The sequence below is a fragment of the Chionomys nivalis genome, chromosome X (genome assembly GCF_950005125.1).
Source record: "Chionomys nivalis chromosome X, mChiNiv1.1, whole genome shotgun sequence".
Classification (NCBI taxonomy): Eukaryota; Metazoa; Chordata; class Mammalia; order Rodentia; family Cricetidae; genus Chionomys; species Chionomys nivalis.
Genome location: NC_080112.1, coordinates 72,544,096 through 72,565,023, shown reverse-complemented (window position 1 = coordinate 72,565,023; position 20,928 = coordinate 72,544,096). Strand labels below are relative to the sequence as shown.

The 20,928-nt window shown below is 42.3% G+C and overlaps 1 protein-coding gene across 2 annotated transcripts; it reads left to right on the top strand.

Moving 5' to 3' along the window:
- Positions 1 to 422: 422 nt before the first annotated feature.
- LOC130867317 (NADH-ubiquinone oxidoreductase chain 5-like) lies at positions 423 to 16,484 on the top strand. Of its 2 annotated transcripts, none has more exons than XM_057759170.1 (8): positions 423 to 561; positions 8,284 to 8,362; positions 10,551 to 10,634; positions 10,805 to 10,942; positions 12,442 to 12,654; positions 13,222 to 13,367; positions 13,541 to 13,659; positions 14,544 to 16,484. In XM_057759170.1, coding segments are annotated over exons 7-8 (1,122 nt in total). In that variant the 5' UTR covers positions 423 to 561; positions 8,284 to 8,362; positions 10,551 to 10,634; positions 10,805 to 10,942; positions 12,442 to 12,654; positions 13,222 to 13,367; positions 13,541 to 13,658; the 3' UTR covers positions 15,665 to 16,484. The 2 variants fall into 2 exon arrangements, with proteins under 2 accessions (XP_057615153.1, XP_057615154.1); XM_057759171.1 differs by lacking the exon at positions 423 to 561 and adding an exon at positions 573 to 1,132.
- Positions 16,485 to 20,928: the final 4,444 nt, after the last annotated feature.

Here is a 20,928-nt window from a genome sequence, read left to right as displayed (position 1 = left end):
AATTGATCCGTAAAGCATTTTAGTCACCAAGACGAGGGGCTATGCAAGGTCGGATGTCCAAGTAGACGATATATTGAAAATATGCATATACGTGGTGTGTGACCTCTTATACATTATACAAGGTTTATGTGTGCCTTTCCTATAAGCTATAAAATAGAGGATAATCCTTCAGTATCACACAAAATATGCAAATTTGATGGTACTCTCGATCGCTCTGTCATTGAGTTTTGGTAATAATAAATAATCAATTTTCATCTTAATTACTCTTTTTAGAAAATATAGTTTGCACTAAAACGCCAATAAGAACCCGGGACTTTTCCGCATTTCTGGCCACTCCTCTTCTGGTCTCTCCGCCTTCGGCGTCACGATCAGTTAAAACCGTGCAACTGCTTGCCGCAGCCATGTTTGCCAGTTTCCCGTGGATATGAGCCTCCTCCGTGGTCTCTGTCCATCTACCGGGGTCTCTGGGAACATTTTTAGTTCCCTTACCACCATGCCTTATGGTGTATTTAAGAAAATATATCAAGATTCCATAATTTTTTGAAGATTTTATATGTTCTGGTAGGCTTTTCTTGACATGTCTTTCATATTTTGATATTTGTAATATTTTTGGACAATTTTTCATTTTTAATGACTATTTCCTTGTCAGGCATTTTAGTCGCCATCTCTGTTTTGTGGACTTTTATGCACTTACCTTTCTTTTATTCCATCTCTGTTTTTGCGCATCGGGGCTACAAATGACTGTGTGTCCTCCTTCCCTGTCCCTTCACTCCATGTCCAGTGGGGCTGTGGATACTTACCTGCTTTTAATTCGTTTTGTTTTTTCCCTCTTCCTTCTCTTCTTTTTCTTCTTCTAAACTTGCCCATCTGGGCTGAGGATACCTGCTCCTTTTTTTTTTTTTTTCCCTTAGCCCATCGGGGCCATGGATACCTGCTTTTTTTTTTTTACAAGAAAACGTATTTCTTGGTCCATCGGGACCTCGGATACCTGCGTTTAGTCTTTCCTTGCCCATCGGGGCCTTGGATACCTGCTTAATTTTTTTTTTCTTTTTGCCCATCGGGGCCGTGGATACCTGCTTCATTTTTTTCCTTGCCCATCGGGGCATTTGGTGGATGGATATATGTTGGTTTTGTGAGTTATTGCACTACCTGGAATAGCCATAATATCTTTTTTTCTTTCCTCTTGCTGCGCTGCTGATCGTTTGGTGGTGTGTGAGTGAAACTGTGGCTTAGAAAAATGACTTTGCGCTTAAGCTGAGTGGGTGTTCAGGGCGTGGAGAGCCCGTTTCCGCCATGTTACAGTTGCTGCGTGACATGAGCCAGTTATGGCAAGAATTAGGGGGTCGAAGTGGACAGTGGACTGGACAGAGGCAGTCATGTGTGCTGCACCAGCTAAAGGATTTATATGTGTGCGGGTTTGGACTTGATTTGTGGCTTTTTAAGACTCATGGTAACCGGAAGCAGAAAATCAAGCTCTCGTGTTCATGTGTGGTGTTATGTGAAAGGAGCTTTAGAGGACTTCAGGATAGGGCTTGAAATCGATGTTTCGATATTGCTGGGGGGCTCTGCCCAGATTCTAAGGGGTGCTTGTTAGGGTTTATAAAATGGCGTCTCGGCTGCTCTACCCGAGGCTCGACAACCCCAGCTTTATTCTTAACGTGTAGCGTGGAAGTAGGGCATTTAGGTTATACAAGAGAAGATGGCGTCTCGAGCTCTTGCTGCAGTATAAGGTAGCGGGCTTTGTTTGTCACAGGCCAGTCTGGTGGCCAAAGTTAGCCTAGAGGACAATGTAGCACATGCTTTGGGGTGGCCAAGATGGCGGTTTGTCACGTGATTGACCCTCGAGGGTTTTTTTTTTTTTTCGATATATTCTTGGCGGGCTTAGTCTTGGCGGGCTTTGCTTAGCCACGCACGGCGGGCTTTGTCCTTGTCCAAGATGTACTTGGTGCATTAAGATACGAGTGGTTCGTTTTACCTTGTGCCACTCGAAGCCCAGTTGGAAGTTTGCCACTTAATCAGAAATGTGTACTACTTTGGAAGTATTGGTTGCCTCTTGACTTAACTAGTCAAAAACGGGCACTTTGGTGTAGAGGATGGAAGTATACTGTGAAGACTCACTGTCCTACAAGGACTTGAGTTACCTTGGTCCCTCTCACATCTGTCTTTAGTCATCGTTATAAGTGGCTACCCAGGTGTGAAGGCATGTGCTTTTAATTCTAACATTTGAGGTGTTGAATGACGATCCGATCTGAGAGACTTGAGGGTGGAGGTTCTTGAGGTTGAGGTCGATGTGAATTGTACATTGAAGCCTCACCTATTAAAAGAAAGAAGAGAATCAGTGATGAGGTCAGGTTAACGTATCTCTCCGAGGAGAGTAAGATTTATCCGCTTGCTCTCCTATTAGTTTAAATTGGTCTTTTGCAGTGCTCTGTATGGTGGTACAAGCTAAGCCTCACCGCATTTCTTTGTATTGGTTCAGTGGCCTGAGACTTGTCTACTCACTCCCTGGCCTTGGATTTAGTCCGCACTGCCGTCTCAAGCAGTTCTCCAGGCCTGCTGTGGGCTTAGTGGTGACCCTGGCCAGAGTCGTAATGAACTACAAGTAAAGCCCTGGCCAAGAGGTGGAATCCTGCCTCCTTCCACAGGCTCGTCTACCCCATGGCTAATGCTGGGGTTGAAATTTGATTTATGTGAAGGTTTTGGATGTCAGCGAAGTTTGATAGTGTGGTTTGCTAGTGCTTGAATCTAGAGCTGGAGTGATTCTAGAAATGTATTTAGGAGCTTTACTGCTTGTAGAATTCAATTGAATCACCTTATGCTTTCACTCCAGAGTCCTTAGTGTTTTTAGCTTCTTTTAAATTCATTAACTTTTTTGGCAGATGATGCTCAAGTCACTTAAATTTACATTCTTTTAAACTATCTATTGAAGTACTGTTAAAAACTTTTAAGAGTCTTATGACACAGATATTGTTAATGGAAAGTTAATCTTGTGATTGGATATCAAAAGGAGTATTTGAAAATCTACACTAGTCCAGGCTTTGCTTTTGTTGCCATCCTTGATACTACATTGACTAATGACTTGAGTGGTCTGGTGCCCTCTGTCGGACTTACTATTGTGATGTTAATACCCACATATCAACTTTCTATGGCTCCTTGCCTTTGTAGCATCCAGTTTCTCCTTAGACCTAACCAAACACTGCTGCCCTTGCCCCTGCTCCCAGCCCCAGCCCCTGCCCCAGCCCCTGCCCCAGCCCCTGCCCAACCCAACCCCAGCCCTTCCCCAGCCCAACCCTAGCCCTGCCCCAGCCCAGCCCCAGCCCAGCCCCAGATTCTCTCAGCCCTAGCCCCAGGCTCTAACCCTAGGCCCTTTCTCCCTAGAGACATTCCAATCTTCACTGATTGAGGGCTAAAAATGCCGTGCCCATTACTTGTCCTGACTCTTTCCCCCTCCACGCTGACTGCCCGAGTCATGATTTTCACTTACTGCCACAGTCCTACTTGTCCATGGACTCTAGTATTATAACAAAGAACTCTTGTCCCTCATGCTAATCAAGAAACACCAATTGAACAAGAGTTTCATTTCAGAGAATTACCATCAAGGCGCGATCTAAGTCTCCTTTCTTTAAGAAAGGAAAAACCATTCTGTCATTGCTGCAGTAGCCACAGTCCCAATTTTCTGAGCAGTGCTCAGTAGTCTTTTCTCAGTCTTGAGCACTCTTTGCACTAATTCTTATTGTCCATAATTTATTCATTTGATTAGACTCTAGCTAGTCCAGCCCCATTTGCATTCAACAGAGGGGCAAATAAAAGTCTGTTAACAGACAGTTAAGGTGCTCACTTCCAATTCTCAAGGCCTTGGCTATTAAGGGGGGGGGCACTATAACCTGGCATTGGTGCTATCACTCCAGGTTACAATTTTTAAGTTGATGATGGACATAAATTCATTTGTCCATGATACTGTATACTAGTCCCATCAGCTCCCCTATTTCAGCCGAAAACTTTGCATGGGAACATTGATATGGACAATCCTAATTAGGAACTGAACCATTTCTCAAGGTCCTTCCTTATACAGCCTTAGCTTTATGTTAAGAGGGTGCTGATTACCTAAAGCCTCTTATACAGTTGTGCAAAACTGCAGCTGCTCAAGCCCTCACACCGTAATGGGTGACAATAGAGGGTGCCAACCGATAAGGCCCTTTGTTCTGGTCTTTTGGCTGTGCTGGGGATCAAACTTAAGTCTTGTGCACGCTGGTAAAGCACTCTGCCACGGAGCTACAGCACCACCTTGTGGCTGTTTAAAAGTAAGTCTCTTTACGGAGCCTGGGCTGACACTTAATTCAGTCCCTTCTCAGTCCCAGTTACTGGAACTTAGGGGCATTGTCTTTACTTCTGCCTGTTTTTATGTGCACAGCTGCATTTGTCCTTACTCCTGAGCATTGGATAAAGAAACCAAACTCAGTCGTTTCTTTATTTAGCAAGACCTTTGAACTCAGATTCAAACTGTTTTTGTTTATAATTTCCAGGCTGACCAGGAACTTACTATATAGCCCAGGCTGGCCTTGAGCTCAGGATCAAGCCTTTATTTCACAAGTACTGGCATAACTGGCATCCACCGCCATGCCCTGCAGTCTCGCAGACTGTGAATGTGCATACTTCATTTAGCTATAGTAGTATGCATTAGGTAATAACCGTAACAACCCGTCTTATTGCAGCAAGAGGTGCCTAATACTTATGATCCTTAATACAGTAAACGTGCACAGTGTTAATTGCCTCATAGATATTATGTCCACAGTTGTGCCTTTTAGATCACAACTCCTGTATGTATCAAAGCAAAGAGGCTCACTAACACTATAGTCTCTTTCTTGAAACTATAGAAATGATTCCAATATTGTTAATGGTCCTTCATTTAATGGAACTATGTATGGGCTGTTGATGTAAAGCCCCTTTCTCAACCTGCTAATGCACATAATGATAATCTCAAGGATCAGTTTTAGCCTCATTTTGAGGTACAGCAGTGGTGGTGACCTATAAGGTCCCATGTTGTGGCTTGCTAATGTCTGATTGCATTTGCTCTTTTCTGTTCGCTACAGAAGGACATCACTGGCCACCCTTATGCGTTTCCCTTTCACCAGAGAATGCACATTGCCAAAGATTCTCATGTTTGAACAATCAAAGTGTAAAACTATAATGGCCACAACCATGTACCTTGAGTACAACTGCGCATGACTCCTTCCATTTGAATAAGATCCTACTCTCAGACCCTTTTGCAGTACAGCAAGGGTCACTAATCTCTTGGCTTCTCCGTCTTCCTAGACACTGCCTTTGATTTCCAGCAGTGACCGTTACTTTCAGGTCTTAATATTTGTGGAAAGGATGTGGTTTTAATTAACCACACTGTGTCCCTTGAACATTAATGTACACGAAAGGGACATGATTCATTCATTTTAATAAGAACATTTGGCCAGTTAATGTGCAAAATTGCACTTATCCACGACCTTATTACTTTGAGGACCATTGTGTCCCTTTTGCACTATTGTAAGGGATACATACTAGTTTCCAAGGTCCCTGCTAGTGGACCATTAAAATACAGTGGAAATTTTCCTTTGTCTTTGTCAGTAGACAAAGTCATATTCTTTCACCTTTCATTTGCAGTACAACAGGGTATGCTGATCAACCAAGGCTGCCTTCTTTTGGACTGTCAGTATGTATTATGTTGTACGTATGTATATGCGTTTCCTCCTGCTCTGTGCACTAGAAAAGGATCCCACTCGCTCCTTATTACTTTTAGGAGAAAGTGGAAAGTTCACTTGCACAGTGGCTAAGCACTTCTTGTATCAGAAACCCTATACCCTCTTCCTCTGCTTTAAAGCAGAAAGAGGTTTTTCCACTGTGCCTTTCATTTGGACTTTAGTGTGCATTAACGCAGCTGTCCATCCTTACCTTTGGAGTAGGATTTTACATCCTTGTACTCCTTTGACAATCAGAGGCACATTAACTATTTTTTGAGCACTTCTCTCTTCCGTATATTAATATGTACGCTTACACCTACGGACCTGTGTAGCGCAAAAAGGTTCCTAAGTTTCTACCTTTTGACTGGGGCTGCTGAGGAATGATGAGCTAACCTCAGCATCTGGATGACTGATTGCTGTGCAACCATGTCAAGAGTACCGATTTATTAGTTGGACCTCCGTACTCTCTTTACATACCATTAAAGAGTACTAACCAACTGAGCCCCTGAGTTATTAATTAGTGTGAGTATTTGCAATTACGAATGCCTAAAATACTATGTTCTCATACCCCCTTTGCATTACCGCAGGGGCTGCTGATCCATCTAAAACATCTGGGACTGTTAATGAGCACAGTGGCTATGACCAACGGCTTATTTGGGGACTATTAACAGGCACAATGGCAGCTCTTGATGGTTTATTTTCTACTCTGACTTGTTGAGCAAATCCCCTCCTAGTTTCCCCCTGGCATAATAAAGTAAAATACTGCAGTATGCCTATGTTTTGTCCACCCAACAGTGACCCATCTTTCCATCCCTTTTGCATTGCTCCAGTATACAAAACCCCAAATAGCCACGATCTCATACTTTATACAGTCCATGGACCACTCTTATGGAGTACTAATTCTCACAATCCAATGTTGAAGACCTTGACACCCTTTTCCCAGTTCCGACACCCTGTCCCTTCTGCCTCTTTGTGGAGCCCTTCTCTTGACTTAAAGTCAACAATCCCAGACATCATCAGCTTACCCGCTGTACATGGCTGCAATGTTTCAGTTGCCCTCTGCTTGGTCCTCCCCGTTGAATGGAAACACCTCCACTGCACTGTCAATTCTTAAAAGCAACCTGTGTGTCATTAATGAACACAGCACTGATGGACGGTCCCACTTTTCAGCCCATGTGTCCAAAAGCTCCCTGCAACTTTCATGTATTTGTACATGTAAAATTTCAAAAGCGGGCCAAAACTAGGTGGATCGCTCTTCAGCTTGCATTTCTTAATTACTCCAATTCCAATTGCTGGCATATTCTAGGGGCCAGGAATCATTCCTGCCCACCTTTATTAATGCTTTATTGTGCAAAAAATATTTCAGGCAACTTGCTCAGGGAGCTGGATTGCCACCTTTTATTTGGGGCTTTCCTTATACAGTATCAACTGAAAATTGTCTCCCAAAGAAGGAGGATGAGCTAGTACTTTCTTTACACCCTTCCTCCAGGAGCTGACCGCCTGCTTAACAAACTCAACTTGTTTCTCTTGGTATATTGCTATGTACAGTGCCAACTGCCAGAAAAGTTATTGATAGTTTATGCCTTAAGAAAGGCCTCTGACTTGCCAGGTGGAATTGATTATGTGATCATTAGCTTTTCTGAAGTAAAAATATCTTGCTTCTACTATATATCTGATGACCAAGCAGTATCTCTCATTTTACTGAGGGTGGCAAGTCTGTGGAGAAACCACTGTAACTGTTATTTCAATACCGTCAAAGCGGTTGTAGAATGGCATGCTTAAGGCCAGTATGTATGTTTGGTCTGTACTACCAGTTTAAATACAAGAGTCAATCTTTGTGTGGCCTCTAGGATCATTATCTTTAAGGAAAATGACCAAACATTTTAATATTTAAATTTGGCCTGACGTTGAAAGTCAGCCCCTACTGATTTTAAGAAGATGGCTGCAAAAGGAGAGGACATGTCAAGTTGTCTTTGAGTAGCCACCACGTGTGATTAATTCACTCTATCTGCCATTAAATTTGGGCAATGATTTGAAGTAGCTTCAAAAAAAAAAAAAGCCACCCTAAAGTGGGAACTTAAATAAAATGATGGAGCCTGTTTCCCCACTTTACATTTTAATATATATATATATATATATATATTTGCCCAGATCTAATCATTCTTTTGAGAGTACACTTCAAAGAGAGATCTGCCTATTAAGAAAATATCTGTCTCTATTGGCGGCGAGTATTGAAGCTTTCTGGTTTTCGTTCTTTAATTATTGTGGATGAATGAGTGTGTGTGTGTGTGTGTGTGTGTGTGTGTGTGTGTGTGTGCACGCGCGCTCGTTTCCATGTGCGCTTGAGTATCTGTACTCATGCATTCGCATTGGTGACCAGAGAGCAATGGGAACTGGTTCTACCTTGTGGGTCCCTGGAGATAAAACTCAGATCGTCAGGTTTAACAGCAAGTGCCTTCACCCTCTGAGCCATCTTGGTACTGAATGCGACATTGCTGATGAAACCACAGTTCTTCAAAGTTTCTGAAAAAAAAAATACTATTTTTCTGAGAAGGATGTCAAGAAATCGACCCAGTTCAGGATACAGGTTGAACTTCAGCCCTTCAGGTGGCTACAGAAGACTCTGGAATACGGTAAGTAACTACTTTGTAGCTACTAGGCAAACTTTCCAATTCGATTTTTCAAGTGCCACCCACTGAAAAGTGACTAAGTTCCTCTCAACTTATACACAATGCATCTATATGCCAATGAAATTGTAGAGTTGATATTGGGTATCCAGCCCTATATGCCAGTGAATACTGAATGAGAAGCAATCCTATTTTACATAATTCTTCTCGATGCTTGTGTTGTTGAAGACTTAATGTAATATAAACACTGGCAATCGTTTTAGGAAATGATGGTCAAATATTGTCTAGTGAATTCTAAGTATTTTAGAAAGTCTATTGGGCTTGCAAGGTCGTGACTTCTTAAAGAAGAAAAGTGTGCTTACATTGCACTCTTGGTCCAGATTACTTGTGCCGTCTGGGTAGCCCAGCCCAGTTGGTTGATTCGAATGCCATCTGCTCTTGCCTCTTGGGGGCATATAAAGATATTAAGAGTAAAGGACCCAGCCATTATACTTGGCTATATGCCAAGGATGGCAAGGGCCAGTCACTGAGTCCCAGAAGCTTGAGCTTAAGTGTAGGAATTGGGGATATAAATTTGATAATTTGGCTTTTTCAACCATTTTTACTACATTTCTTCCCCAGAACAGACGACAATGGCTCATACAGATCAAAGGTGACTTTTTAAATTTACAATCTTTACCTTTTACCCAAAGGGCAATGGAGAAGCCATTATGCTGTGGTTTTTGCACCCTCGTCCCCCATTTTCCTTTTTTAAATTAATTCTTTTATTATTGGTATTTTTTCTTTTGAGACAGGATTTCTCTGTGTAGCCTTGGTTGTCCTGGAGCTCTAGATTTCAAACTTTAAGAGTTTGAAGCTGGCTTCAAACTCAAAGAGATACGCCTGCCTCCGCCTATGAAGTGGTGCCTAGCTTCGGAGAGCTGCCTAAAAGAACTGCCTCGGAGTTGCTTTGGGGGCGGGGGTAGGGGAAGGAAGCGCTGCCTGGAGCGCTGGGATTAAAGGCGTGTGCCACCGCTCCCAGGCCCTCCCCGTGTTTCTTCAAGGGTACTTTAAGTTAAAAAAACATACTTATTTCTGGAAGCACAGAACAAGGTCCAGCTGGAAAAACATTCTTGCCCAGAATTTGTTTTGCCCTTGGGCATGCAAATGATCTTCAGTATCATTTTAATTCCTCTAAAAATTCCTTCGCCGTTTCCCACATTCCAAATGCTGACCTAGGGATAATGCAGAGGTATTGAATCCTTTGGGAAAGAAAACCATGCCATTGTTTTTCAAATTCAAGTACAAGTAATGCTTCAGTCGGAAACACCTTTTCAAGGAACAAAGTTTCCTGAGAGTCTAAAGAATGTGTAAGCTAGCTGAAGCTACGCTGTCTGCCTCAACCTTAGCACCACCGACCGCCCCAGGACGTGCAGACCGCCCCAGGACGTGCAGACCGCCCCAGGACGTGCAGACCGTCCGAACCCGTCACCCACACCCAGGCTTGCCTAGGCACCCAGATCTTGCAACCTGCCCCCTCAGGACCTAAATAGAGGTTAGAACTCAAGAGTTCAGACAGTGGCCCAAAGGAAGCTAGTGCTGCCGGTATTCACCATCCAAACCATCGTCACCAATGGCCATACCCTTTTCAAAAGAGATCGGGTTGTGCCAGCAGGCAGCTCTTTGATAAAGAACAATTCCTACATAGCAACCTGGTCCTACATGACCCCAGTGGCACTATAAAGTACCCATGAACCACACCTTCATTAAGCTGTGGGAGTGGAAGTTTTGCCATCTGATTGTGCAAAACCCTGTGCCGGAAGCAGACCAGGCCTCTGCACGTGCACTGCCCTATAATGTAGCCACTGCCCAGCCTGCATCCTGCCCTCCCAGTCCAAGGAGCCCGTTCTGCCTGTCTCTTGCCCTTAGTCCACCGGCTCACTCCTGGGGAAGATCTGTGTAGTCATCAGGGAACTTCGTTACTTAAGTTTTTCAAAAAGGAAAAGTCTTTGAAATGTGGACATGTTTTTCAATTTCAAAAACTTTTTTTCTCTTCACAACTCTTAGAACTTGGAATCCATGAGAACATATCCACGATTCTCTAACCAAGTTCTTACCATCCCAATTCAAGAAACACTGGTCTGTGCATATGGATATTGTAATCAAATTGTCTTTTGGCATCATGGTATAAATATCATTGGAACTTGTTTTCCAGGGATGAATTTGGAGTTGGTTTTATGCCTCAATTGAAGAAGGATGGCCTGGTTTTAGAAGAATGGATTCTAGACAGCATCCAAAGGTGAGTATTGAGGTAGAGTTGATAACTTGGCTGATTTAGCTACATATAATCTCCGTCTTTAAGGGTCTAATGTTTCAGGTTATAATTCCTATATATTTTGTTTTCTTTTATCATTTGGGTTTTTCTCAACAGTTCTTATAGTCTAATAAAAGCCTTGTCTTTCTTCACAGGGATAATTCCAGCAGACTTCAAGGACTGCCAGCAGCTGATACAGGCTTCATTCAAATCCAGCAGATCTCTCCTTTCGAGACTCTGGACACGCTCTAGTTAATCTGAGCAAATAACATGCAGGCCACAAGAAGAAAAAGGTACTTGGGAGAAGTTCCTATTTTTGAGGTTCTGTCTGATTTTAAGGCTTTAGTTTTCTGCAGCCTTTTCTTGTAAAAGCAGAACCAGCCATTCCTACCATTTTATCCTTGCATATAAACATACATTTTAAAACTTCTACCATGTATTGGGTCTGTTTCCTTTATACTGAGATCGCGTATTTGATCTGTTTCCTCTATACTGATACGCGCTCCACTGAGGTGGAAAGGGTAGTAAGCGTATTCGATCTCCATTTCATGAGAAGAGTGAGAGAGGCAAATCAATCAATAAAGCACACCTCTTCTCATTGCATAGTCACCAGTGAGACCCTTGCCTTGTGATTAGGCCTTGAAATGGTTCCCACCTTTTGAAGACAAACTTGAATCTGTTCTGCTTTGAAACGCTTAAAAGGTAACGCATCAGAGGAATGACAGCCTGTGAAGGCTAGTTTCTGGCACCCTGGCCTTTAGTGTTTGACACAAGGACATTTTGTGGTTGCTCTGAATATCCTTGCTCTGCAGGTGCAATGCTGCATCAGGTGCTAGAGACACACCATAAGGTTGAGCAAACCACAGTTCTATTCATTTTGGCGATGTTCCAGCATGGTATTACTTAAAGCACCAGTTAAAAGAGGGAGATGCCCCACAACCAGGTGACAACAGGCACTCAATGTTGACCACTCAGTTTGCTCTTTCAGAGGTCCTGAGTTCAACGCCCAGCAAGCACGTGGTGGCTCACAACCATCTATAATGAGCTGGCGCCCTCTCCTGGCATGTGGGCACACATGCAGGCAGAACTGTATACATAAGAAATCTTTAAAAAAAAATACGGGGGGGGGGGCGCTGATGAGACCTGGCGCCCTCTTCTGACCTGCAGGCAGAACTGTATACATACCTAAAAACACACACAAGGGAGCTGGAGAGATGGCTCAGCAGTTAAAAGCGCTATCTGTTCTTCCAAAGGTCCTGATGCCCTCTTCTGGTCTGCAGGCATACAAGCAGGCAGAGCACTATACATAATGAATGAATAAGTCTTTAAAAATAAAATACACACACATACACCATTATCAAAGAAGTCAGAGGCAACATGTGGAGGATTTTTACAGATCATAAATGGCTTCATAGCCTAATCCTTCCACTGGTTTCAACTCTAGTTTGCTTAGCCCCTTTATCCCCAGTGTTATTTGATTATAAAATATACAAGTGCTTAAACATCCCCAGCGTATTTGATTATAATATACAAGTGCCTAAACAATCTGTAAGGATTACTCATGGGTAGACAACAGAGAATAAAGAGCTTAGATGGGACAATTCTCCTGTCACTAAGTTGATAAGCATAACATAAAGATCTACAAATCTGTGAGGGTTTACCTTCCAAGCCATATACTACCACCAACAAAAAGTCTATATGATTAACACAACTGCTGGATACCACATAAGGACGCACATTTCCCAATGGACTTGACTTCAGTAATTTGTTTTTTCTTTCACCTCTTTTCCAGATCTTTCCCCAGAAGTATGGACTTGTTGCTTTGCGGTGCTGGCGACCTATTCCCTTTGACGACCCCTAGGTGGAGATGGGGCATGAGGGTCCTCCAGGGGAATAGCTCACCAGCACTGGGCAACAGCCCTAGCCAGGAGATTTGGGGGAGACACTTCGCTGAACCCAGCAAGGAAGATAAAGAGTCAAAGACAGCCACCCAACATCAAGATAGGTAAGTTTTCTGGAACAGTGTAATAAGTAATGTTAATTTTGATCTTGTTTTCCATTGTAATCAGCCTTTTATTTATGAGTGGTCTGTCTGCCTGTACACTTGCACGCCACAAGAGGGCATCGGATCTCATTATAGATGGTTGTGAGCCACCATGCGGTTGCTGAGAATTGAATCCTAATGCTAGGTGTGAAAATAATTTTAATTTTGATCTTGTAGTTAAGACTTTGACTTGTTATGTTTTATTTTGTTTAATTTTTTTTATAATGTATGAGTGCTCTGGTTGCATGTACCCTTCATGCCAGAAGAGGGCATCAGATGCTGTTATATAAGATGGTTGTGAGCCAATGTGTGTTTGCTGGAAAGTGAGCTCAGGACCTGGAAGGCAGCCAGTGCTCTTAACTGCGCAGCCATCTCTCCAGTCCCATACTCGTTATATTTATCATTTGTTTATCATGACTAACAGGGAAGCATCTCGCTGTGAGGCTGTGAAAGTGGGGTGTGTAGGGTAAACCTGCACGGTGTACTAGGGAACTGTAACTCAGCTGTGCAAACGGTTCTTTCTTCTAGGAGAAAAGCTGCCACAGCCCTGGCACACAAGCTTGGCATCTGTTTCCCCTGGTTCTCAAAGCCACCCTGGAAGCTCTGTAGGAGAACTTAAGCAGCTGTTTCCACACTGCAAGATTCACTGTGCTACCGATAGCCTAGAATATCCAGTGAGTAGCTTCTCTTTTTATGCTAACATAAATGATGATGAATGGCTCTGACTACACGTGGAAACCTAGCTGAAAATGATCCACAAGCATCTATTATCACGCAGAATTTAAAGAACCAGCACCCTCTATGTCTTCTTTCCTGACATTCACCCAGCTTCTTTTGTTCCTTGTAGTTCCGTCATCCTTACCAAAGCTGGGCCTTCAGCAGGATCGCGAAATGGGAACACATGAAAGGAAGCCAACTTTATAACCCAAGGACCAACATGCCTGCATCTTAAAGCAACAGAATGAAGTAAGTTTCCAGCATTGCAGTCCTCTGGGGGTTTGCATTTGGAAGGCGGTGCTGGGTGGAGTGTGGTGGTCTAATGCCATGGTGTGAAGTCGGGCCAAATACATGCTGGAAGAGGACCAGGCTTCCACACTGGCAACTGGGCTTCCAGCAGCAACTCCAACAATAGCCTGCTCACCAGTTGCATCATAGAGAAATATAGCCTCTTGCTGTCTTTGGATTGGTGCTCTGCCATTCATTCTCAGCCGTTTGCCTACAGGAAAGCCTTAAATAGTTTGTTTCCCGCTGAAAGGATTTGTTTTCTGTGACAATTGAACAGTTAAGGTTTAGTGTTTAAAAAAAAACAAAAAAAAAACCAAAAAAAAACAAAACAAAAACCAAACCCGTTTTCTTTCTTTTTTTCCAAGCCTGTTTTCTTAAAGAAATGGGGAAAGGGAGGCTGACAATTAAAATATGCAGCCACCTGTGGCATTGGCGCTTATGGAAATTAGGGAAACCATGTAACAGAATGTTAAGAGGTGTTCATTCTGTGTTTAAATTGGCTACTCTTTGGTTGTATGACTTTTGCCAATTTAGTCCCCTGTAAGACTTGTCTATTTAAAAAGGTCAAATGAAATCATAATCCCCTACTCTAAGGCAGAGGCTCTAATGCTTATATGCTTAGGGATCCCTTCAGGCACTACTGAGTGTTTGCCCGGCAAGTCAAATGGACACCCTGGAGAATAAAGTCACCGGGTGCATCATTAACTGCGTACGTTACTGGGGTTAACATGGGTAGTACTGGTACATGAATCACTTACTGTACTAATGACACTTTTCCCTCTTTTTCCTGTCTGCTTTTCTTTTTACCCTCTTGTTGAACTTTGCTTACTTCTTTCAATTGTAAGTGTGTACTGTGTTGGGTGTCTATTTCTTAATTGTTTTATACATCTATTTCTTCCTTCCTTTGTGTGTCTTATTCTTCGATGTATTTGTTTCTTCCCTTGATTTGTGTGTCTTTTTTCCTAGCCTTGTGCGTCTTTCTTCCTCGCCTTGTGTGTCTTTCTTCCTCGCTTTATGTGTCTTTCCTTCCTTCTTTCTTTCTTTCTTTCTTTCTTTCTTTCTTTCTTTCTTTCTTTCTCTCTCTCTCTCTTTCTTTCTCTCTTGCCTTGTATGTCTTCCTTTCTTGCCTTGTATGTTTTTCTCCTTTGCTTTGTTGTATGTCTTTCTTCCTTGCCTTGTATGTCTTCCTTGGTTTGTTGTATGTCTTTCTCCCTTGTTTTGTTGTATGTCTTTCTTCCTCTCCTTGTATGTCTTCCTTGGTTTGTTGTATGTCTTTCTCCCTTGCTTTGTTGTATGTCTTTCTTCCTTGCCTTGTATGTCTTTCTTCCTCACTTTGTGTGTCTTTCCTTTTCTTTCTTTCTTTCTTTCTTTCTCTCTCTCTCTCTCTCTCTCTCTCTCTCTCTCTCTCGCCTTGTATGTCTTCCTTTCTTGCCTTGTATGTTTTTCTCCCTTGCTTTGTTGTATGTCTTTCTTCCTTGCCTTGTATGTCTTTCTTCCTCGCTTTGTGTGTCTTTCCTTTTTTATTTCTTTCTCTCTCTCTCTCTCGCCTTGTATGTCTTCCTTTCTTGCCTTGTATGTTTTTCTCCCTTGCTTTGTTGTATGTCTTTCTTCCTTGCCTTGTATGTCTTCCTTGGTTTGTTGTATGTCTTTCTCCCTTGTTTTGTTGTATGTCTTTCTTCCTCTCCTTGTATGTCTTTCTCCCTTGCTTTGCTGTATGTTTTTCTTCCTCGCCTTGCATGTCTTTTTCTTGCCTTGCATGTCTTTCTCCCTTGCTTTGATGTCTATGTCAAGTGTCTTTTACTCCTTCTCTGTGTACAGTCTATCTTACCTATTGCCGTGTTTCTCCGCTAATTTCTTCCTAGCAGAGCTTTGTGCTTTGTCTTGTTTTCTCCTCTCCTCTCTGATTTGTGCCTTGTCTTGGTTAGATGTGGCTCTGTTTTTTCTATCTGGTTGCTGTTTCTCTTAACTCTTCTTTTACTCTTTCTGCCTTTCACGACTCTCCTTTGGGTCACACGTTGCATGCAATCCTCTCCTTTCCTTGTGTTCACCTCACTTGCTTTTTTTCTGTGTGATCTGCTTGTCAGTCCTTTGACTTAACATTCATATTTTCCTTTCTGCTGTTTCTATCCTTAGCACATGAGTCTCTTTACTACATCCCCTTTTCCTTCTTTGTAGCTGTGTCTCTTTGCTATTTGTGATTTCTGATCTCAGCATTACTCTAGTGTTCGTTTGTTTCCCTTCTACTCTCCCCCCTTACTACTCACTTTGAGAATGTCAGTCTCTTTACGAGTTTGAGTCTTCCTCTTCCTCTAGTCCTCTCTTGGATATTTCTCTCTCTCTGTGTGTGTGTGTGTGTGTGTGTGTGTGTGTGTGTGACAGAGGGTCTTCCTAGCCTGCAGAATATCACCAGTGGAGCTGTTCTTCACGCCCTGCGGAATAATCTAAGAGAAAATCCAGCGCTCTGGTCAGGACTGAAGTAGACCTGAATGGAACATGTAAAGACCCAAAGTGGAAGACAGACTTAAGGACCAAGATACACAGAAGGCCTGTCTGAGCTGGCTGGAAAGTTTGAGTCTCAAGTTGGATGGACAGAATGCTGACAACCCATAGAAGAGAGGCTGTTTCTACAGGACCCATGTGAAATCAAAGAACTGAGACCTGCATCTGAGCTAAGTCTAAACCTAAGACCTAAGGACTCAAGCCTATATGGACTAGAAGTTGGAGGCCTGTGGCCTAAAACTCTGGGGGGGGGGGTTATAACCCCAAGACTAAGGGAAATCTGAAGATGAGACCCTCCCAATTTTTATACTGTCCCCCCCTGCCCCCCGGGACGTTTTCAGTACTCGCTTCTCAGATTTCCATTTATGCCAGTTTCACTTGATGTACTTTTCAATAATGTCATTTACCTTAAAGGAACAAGCTTTTAGGTTGACAGCATTGTGCAGGGGTTGATCTTTAGTCTGTTTTAAACCTGATTTTAGCCATTTGTTAAAGTTTTGATGTTTTAAAACTTCCATTTCTCTTCGTGTCTGCTCCTCTTGCGAGAGCGAGAGAGAACCAAATCCAGCCAGTGTTATCTAGTGTGACTTTTGATATTCCCCTAGCAGCCGTACAGATACTGTACTTCAATCCGCCCTAACTCTGCAGCCTTAAGCTATGAGAAAGGAAAGCACCAGACTGTTAGGGGAAAACAGTAGCAGCCTATCTAGAGAAAATATGAAGATATGCTCCAGACCAATGAGAAGAATTAGACGAGCAATATGCAAATGTGCCAACCTGAGAAGCACCAGCCAACATCAGCTTCCTTCTTTGGGCTTAGGTGAGCAGGGTACGGAATTTCTAATGATAACAGTGATTAGATTTGGGACAGACCGAGGTCTGAACTAACTCCCTGTTCATTGTAGTGGCCAAGGAATTTGGTGTATTCCCTGCCCCCCTTTAAGAGGGAACTTGACTTTAATGACTGATACAACACAGGAGAAAAAAGTGACATGCTCATAGCACATTGGCAACCAGACATAGTTAACATTTGAAAATGCAATTTGAGTTTTTCCTAGGAGTCAGACTGTAAATACCTGAGGCTTTGTGGGCCATTGGTCTTAGTTGCTCATTCTTTTAAAAAGAAAAGAAACCTTTTCAGAAGGTAAAAATCCCTCACTGGCCCATTGCTTTGGACTTGACCAAGCCCTGATCTAAATACCAGGGACTATGTCTGAATAACACAACTTATGCCTATCTTTGCGCTGAGTACTAAGGATGTGATGCTTAATTGTGGTCACTTCCAGGTAACATGAAGACGTAGAAATACGTTTTTATAAACCACAAAGCACACTAAAGCTTCTAAGTCAGTACTGAATGCACGAGTATTACCTAGTACGTGCATTCTCTGGACACAATGATTGCTGCAGGAATAACAAGTCAAAATATGTTTAGGGAAAAGAATTATATAAATATGGCTTGAATGAATGAAGAATAGTCCATATACTTCAGGCCAATGTGTTTCTATTGCATTGGTGATTTTCAGTATGCCAGGTAGCAGAAAACACATGGAAACTGACGTTAAACTACAAAATATGCCCCAAGTATAAGTGACTCCCCTATTGGGATCACCTGATAACTTGCAAAACCCCATGCTCGGCACCAGGGATAACAAAACTAAATAAATTAAGAAAGAGCACAGTAAAGTGTTTGGTAAACTAAAGCACTGCACAGCTAGCAATAGCTCCCTGTGCACAAATGAATGAGTACTAACTAACTCCTGTGTGTCAGGTATTGTGTTAGGTACATAAAATACAGGATAAATTGTCTTGGCTAACTCTGCCATGAAATAGAATGTTTCCATTCTATACTGCTTAATTTACAAGGCATGAGATAACAGTTTAATCAGTCAAGACTTTAGTGATGAGGGCCAGCCAACACAAGAACATTTGCCCTATAAAGCGCTACAGAAGTGTAGGACATTCCACATTTCCTATAGAAATAAAACTGCCTATATAATAGGCATGGGCTCTACAAAATTCTCATTGTCTTCTTGGCTTACAATGAGAAGAATGCGACAAATAGTTAACCAGCTGGGTGCGGTAGCTTATGCTCTGACTTCAGGCAGCTGAAACAGCAAGACCATTTGAACCCAGACACTTGAGGCTAGCCTTGGAACACAGTGAGAGAAATCTTGGTAAACCAAGATGTTAAATGTCTGTTGAATGAATATACCAATATTGATTGCCTATATATGGTATATTCTTTTTTAAAATGATTTATTTATATGTATACAGTGTTCTGCCTGCATGCCAGAAGAGGGCGCCAGATCTCTTTGTAGATGGTTGTGAGCCACCATGTGGTTGCTGGGAAGTAAACGACCTCTGGAAGAGCAACCAGTGCTCTTAAACTCTGAGCTATCTCCCTAGCCCTCGGTATATTCTCTTTTATGGGCACTGGAGAGATACACAGACTTAAATTTATTTTATTTGTGCCCAAAGCTGAGAGTAATATGTATGTTGGCATTTTATGAACTTTGGGGTACCATATAGGTGTAACAATTATTTACTTATTTGGTACCAATTTCCCAGCTTTTAGAATTCTGTCATGTCTGTTTGACTGTGCAAATAAAGCAAAGAAATTACTGTTAAACACTGAATATATGAGACAGTCATCACTGGATGAATGCAAGATTGAATGACAATCATTTATTACAAAACAATGCCCTTGCTAGGCATTGAGATGCAAAGACCAAGCATCCTTAGTGTCCTTTATAACTAAAGAAATTGTGTGCAAGACTAATTTATGACTTGTAAGTTGCCATACATGCCCAGTAGTCAATAATTATTTGCTTTTATCCCCAGACACTGGGAACAGAAAAATTCATTACCATTATTATTACCCACAATATCATTGCCCACAACAGAGATCTGTGTGGAGCTTTATGAAGTCTGCAGTTCTACAAAGCTAGGACCTAACTGTTGGCTTTGTACGTGAATAGTGACAACTTTCTGAGTTTCCTCATGGCTAAAGCTTCTTCAGAATGCTTGTCACCTAATATATGCATCTTACTGTGCTACGCGCTGTGCAAACAAAGATTGCTTTCTCTCACGAAGCACTCCCAGCATGTCTGAGAGCTAGGCCAGAACTGCTCTTGACTTCAATGATGAAATGAAAACAGAAAAAAATGGATTTGTATAAGGTGCTGTGCTAAAAAATATTGAGCTAAGTGGACTGTCCTGTCCAGTGTCAGGTAGTTCCACAGCATGGACGTAAGGGAACAGAAGGACAGGAAGGGGTCAGAGCGTCAGATGCTACTACAATACTTAGTATGGTCGAGAACCTCACAAAATAGAAGTACAAACTGAGGGCCAAGCACCCAGAGCATGAGTTCAAGCTGCTTCTAGTTGCTGAATCTCCAGTCACAGCTTCTGAAGTGCTGCTGACATTCCAGATGTGTGTCCCCATGCCCAGCCTGTGGAACCTATCTCATTACTGAGTAAATACTATTTTAGTGGCTGATTGCTTGCAGTTGCTATGCTTGATGGATTAGTTAAATAGGTAGGGTCTAGAAGACCCACTGACTTGACCTAGAGATTTGAAAATCAAACGAAGGGCAAGATTCATTCAACATAAAATGGAGATGTCCCTAGCTAAGGACATCCCTAACTAGGATGTCCCTCCAAAGGTCATTTGCTCACTGGCCTACTTTAAAGCCAGGATAAGGGGACTTAAAATCTGACCTTAGCTCATTAGTAACACATTCTCCTTTTCATACAGTAAAATGTTTCAAAGGAAAATCAAGATGAATCAGTGATTTCGAAGGCATTTATTTGCTCTTTGCCTGACTCAGAGTCGAGGAGACGTGTGAGCAATAAGAATACTTTCACACTCATCATATTTAATAAAAACTTAAGTCTGAAAATAAAGTGCAGTTCCCAGGACTGAAAAGAATGAAAATATTTAAAGGACATAAGCCAAAGTGTATTTTTTCTCAGTAGCTTGTGATGGGACAGAACTTACACATGAGACTGCATCTCCCACTTTAGCTGAAAAAGCTCAAGCTGGTGAGAAGGAGAGTTAAATAAATAGATCACCTTCTCATGCGCATGCTTGGTAGAATGGGAATAAAAGCCGTTCTCGGTTGCTTGAATTACACACAGTGCAAAAGACGCTACTGGATGCTAAATGAAACACATCTGCTCCAAAAGGCACTTAGTGTGACTTATGGATGCCTTGAAAAGCAGACTGATGTTCCTTATTAAAGAGAAATATTAGCTCAAGCACTCTTCTAGACTGAAAGGCACTGGCTTTTTAATTGACCCAGGTTAGGCCACAGGAGGAATGTTACTATTCATTCATTTCATTCATTCATTCATTTCATTCATTCATTCATTCATTCATTCATTCATTCATTCATTCATCTGTTCTACAAACATTTGCACATAATTCTCAGACCTTCCTCGTTTGGCTCCTGAGACGTGAAAGAAAGAAACCAATAAATAGGCACACCTTCCCCGGAACTGCTGAACTGTGGGAACTGCTTCTTAGGTAGTGGCATGACTCTGAAGTCCCCACCTTCATCTCTGGCCACTACATGAACAGGAAGCTGGGTTTTGTAGTAAGCCTGCTCCTAGAGTTGCTACCCTTCGGCTCAAAGAAAGGCTTCAATATTCTAGCTCGTGACTTATTTAATCTATGACTGTGACCACTACTGGTCAGGAGGGATGACAGTCACCTAGCTCCGCAACT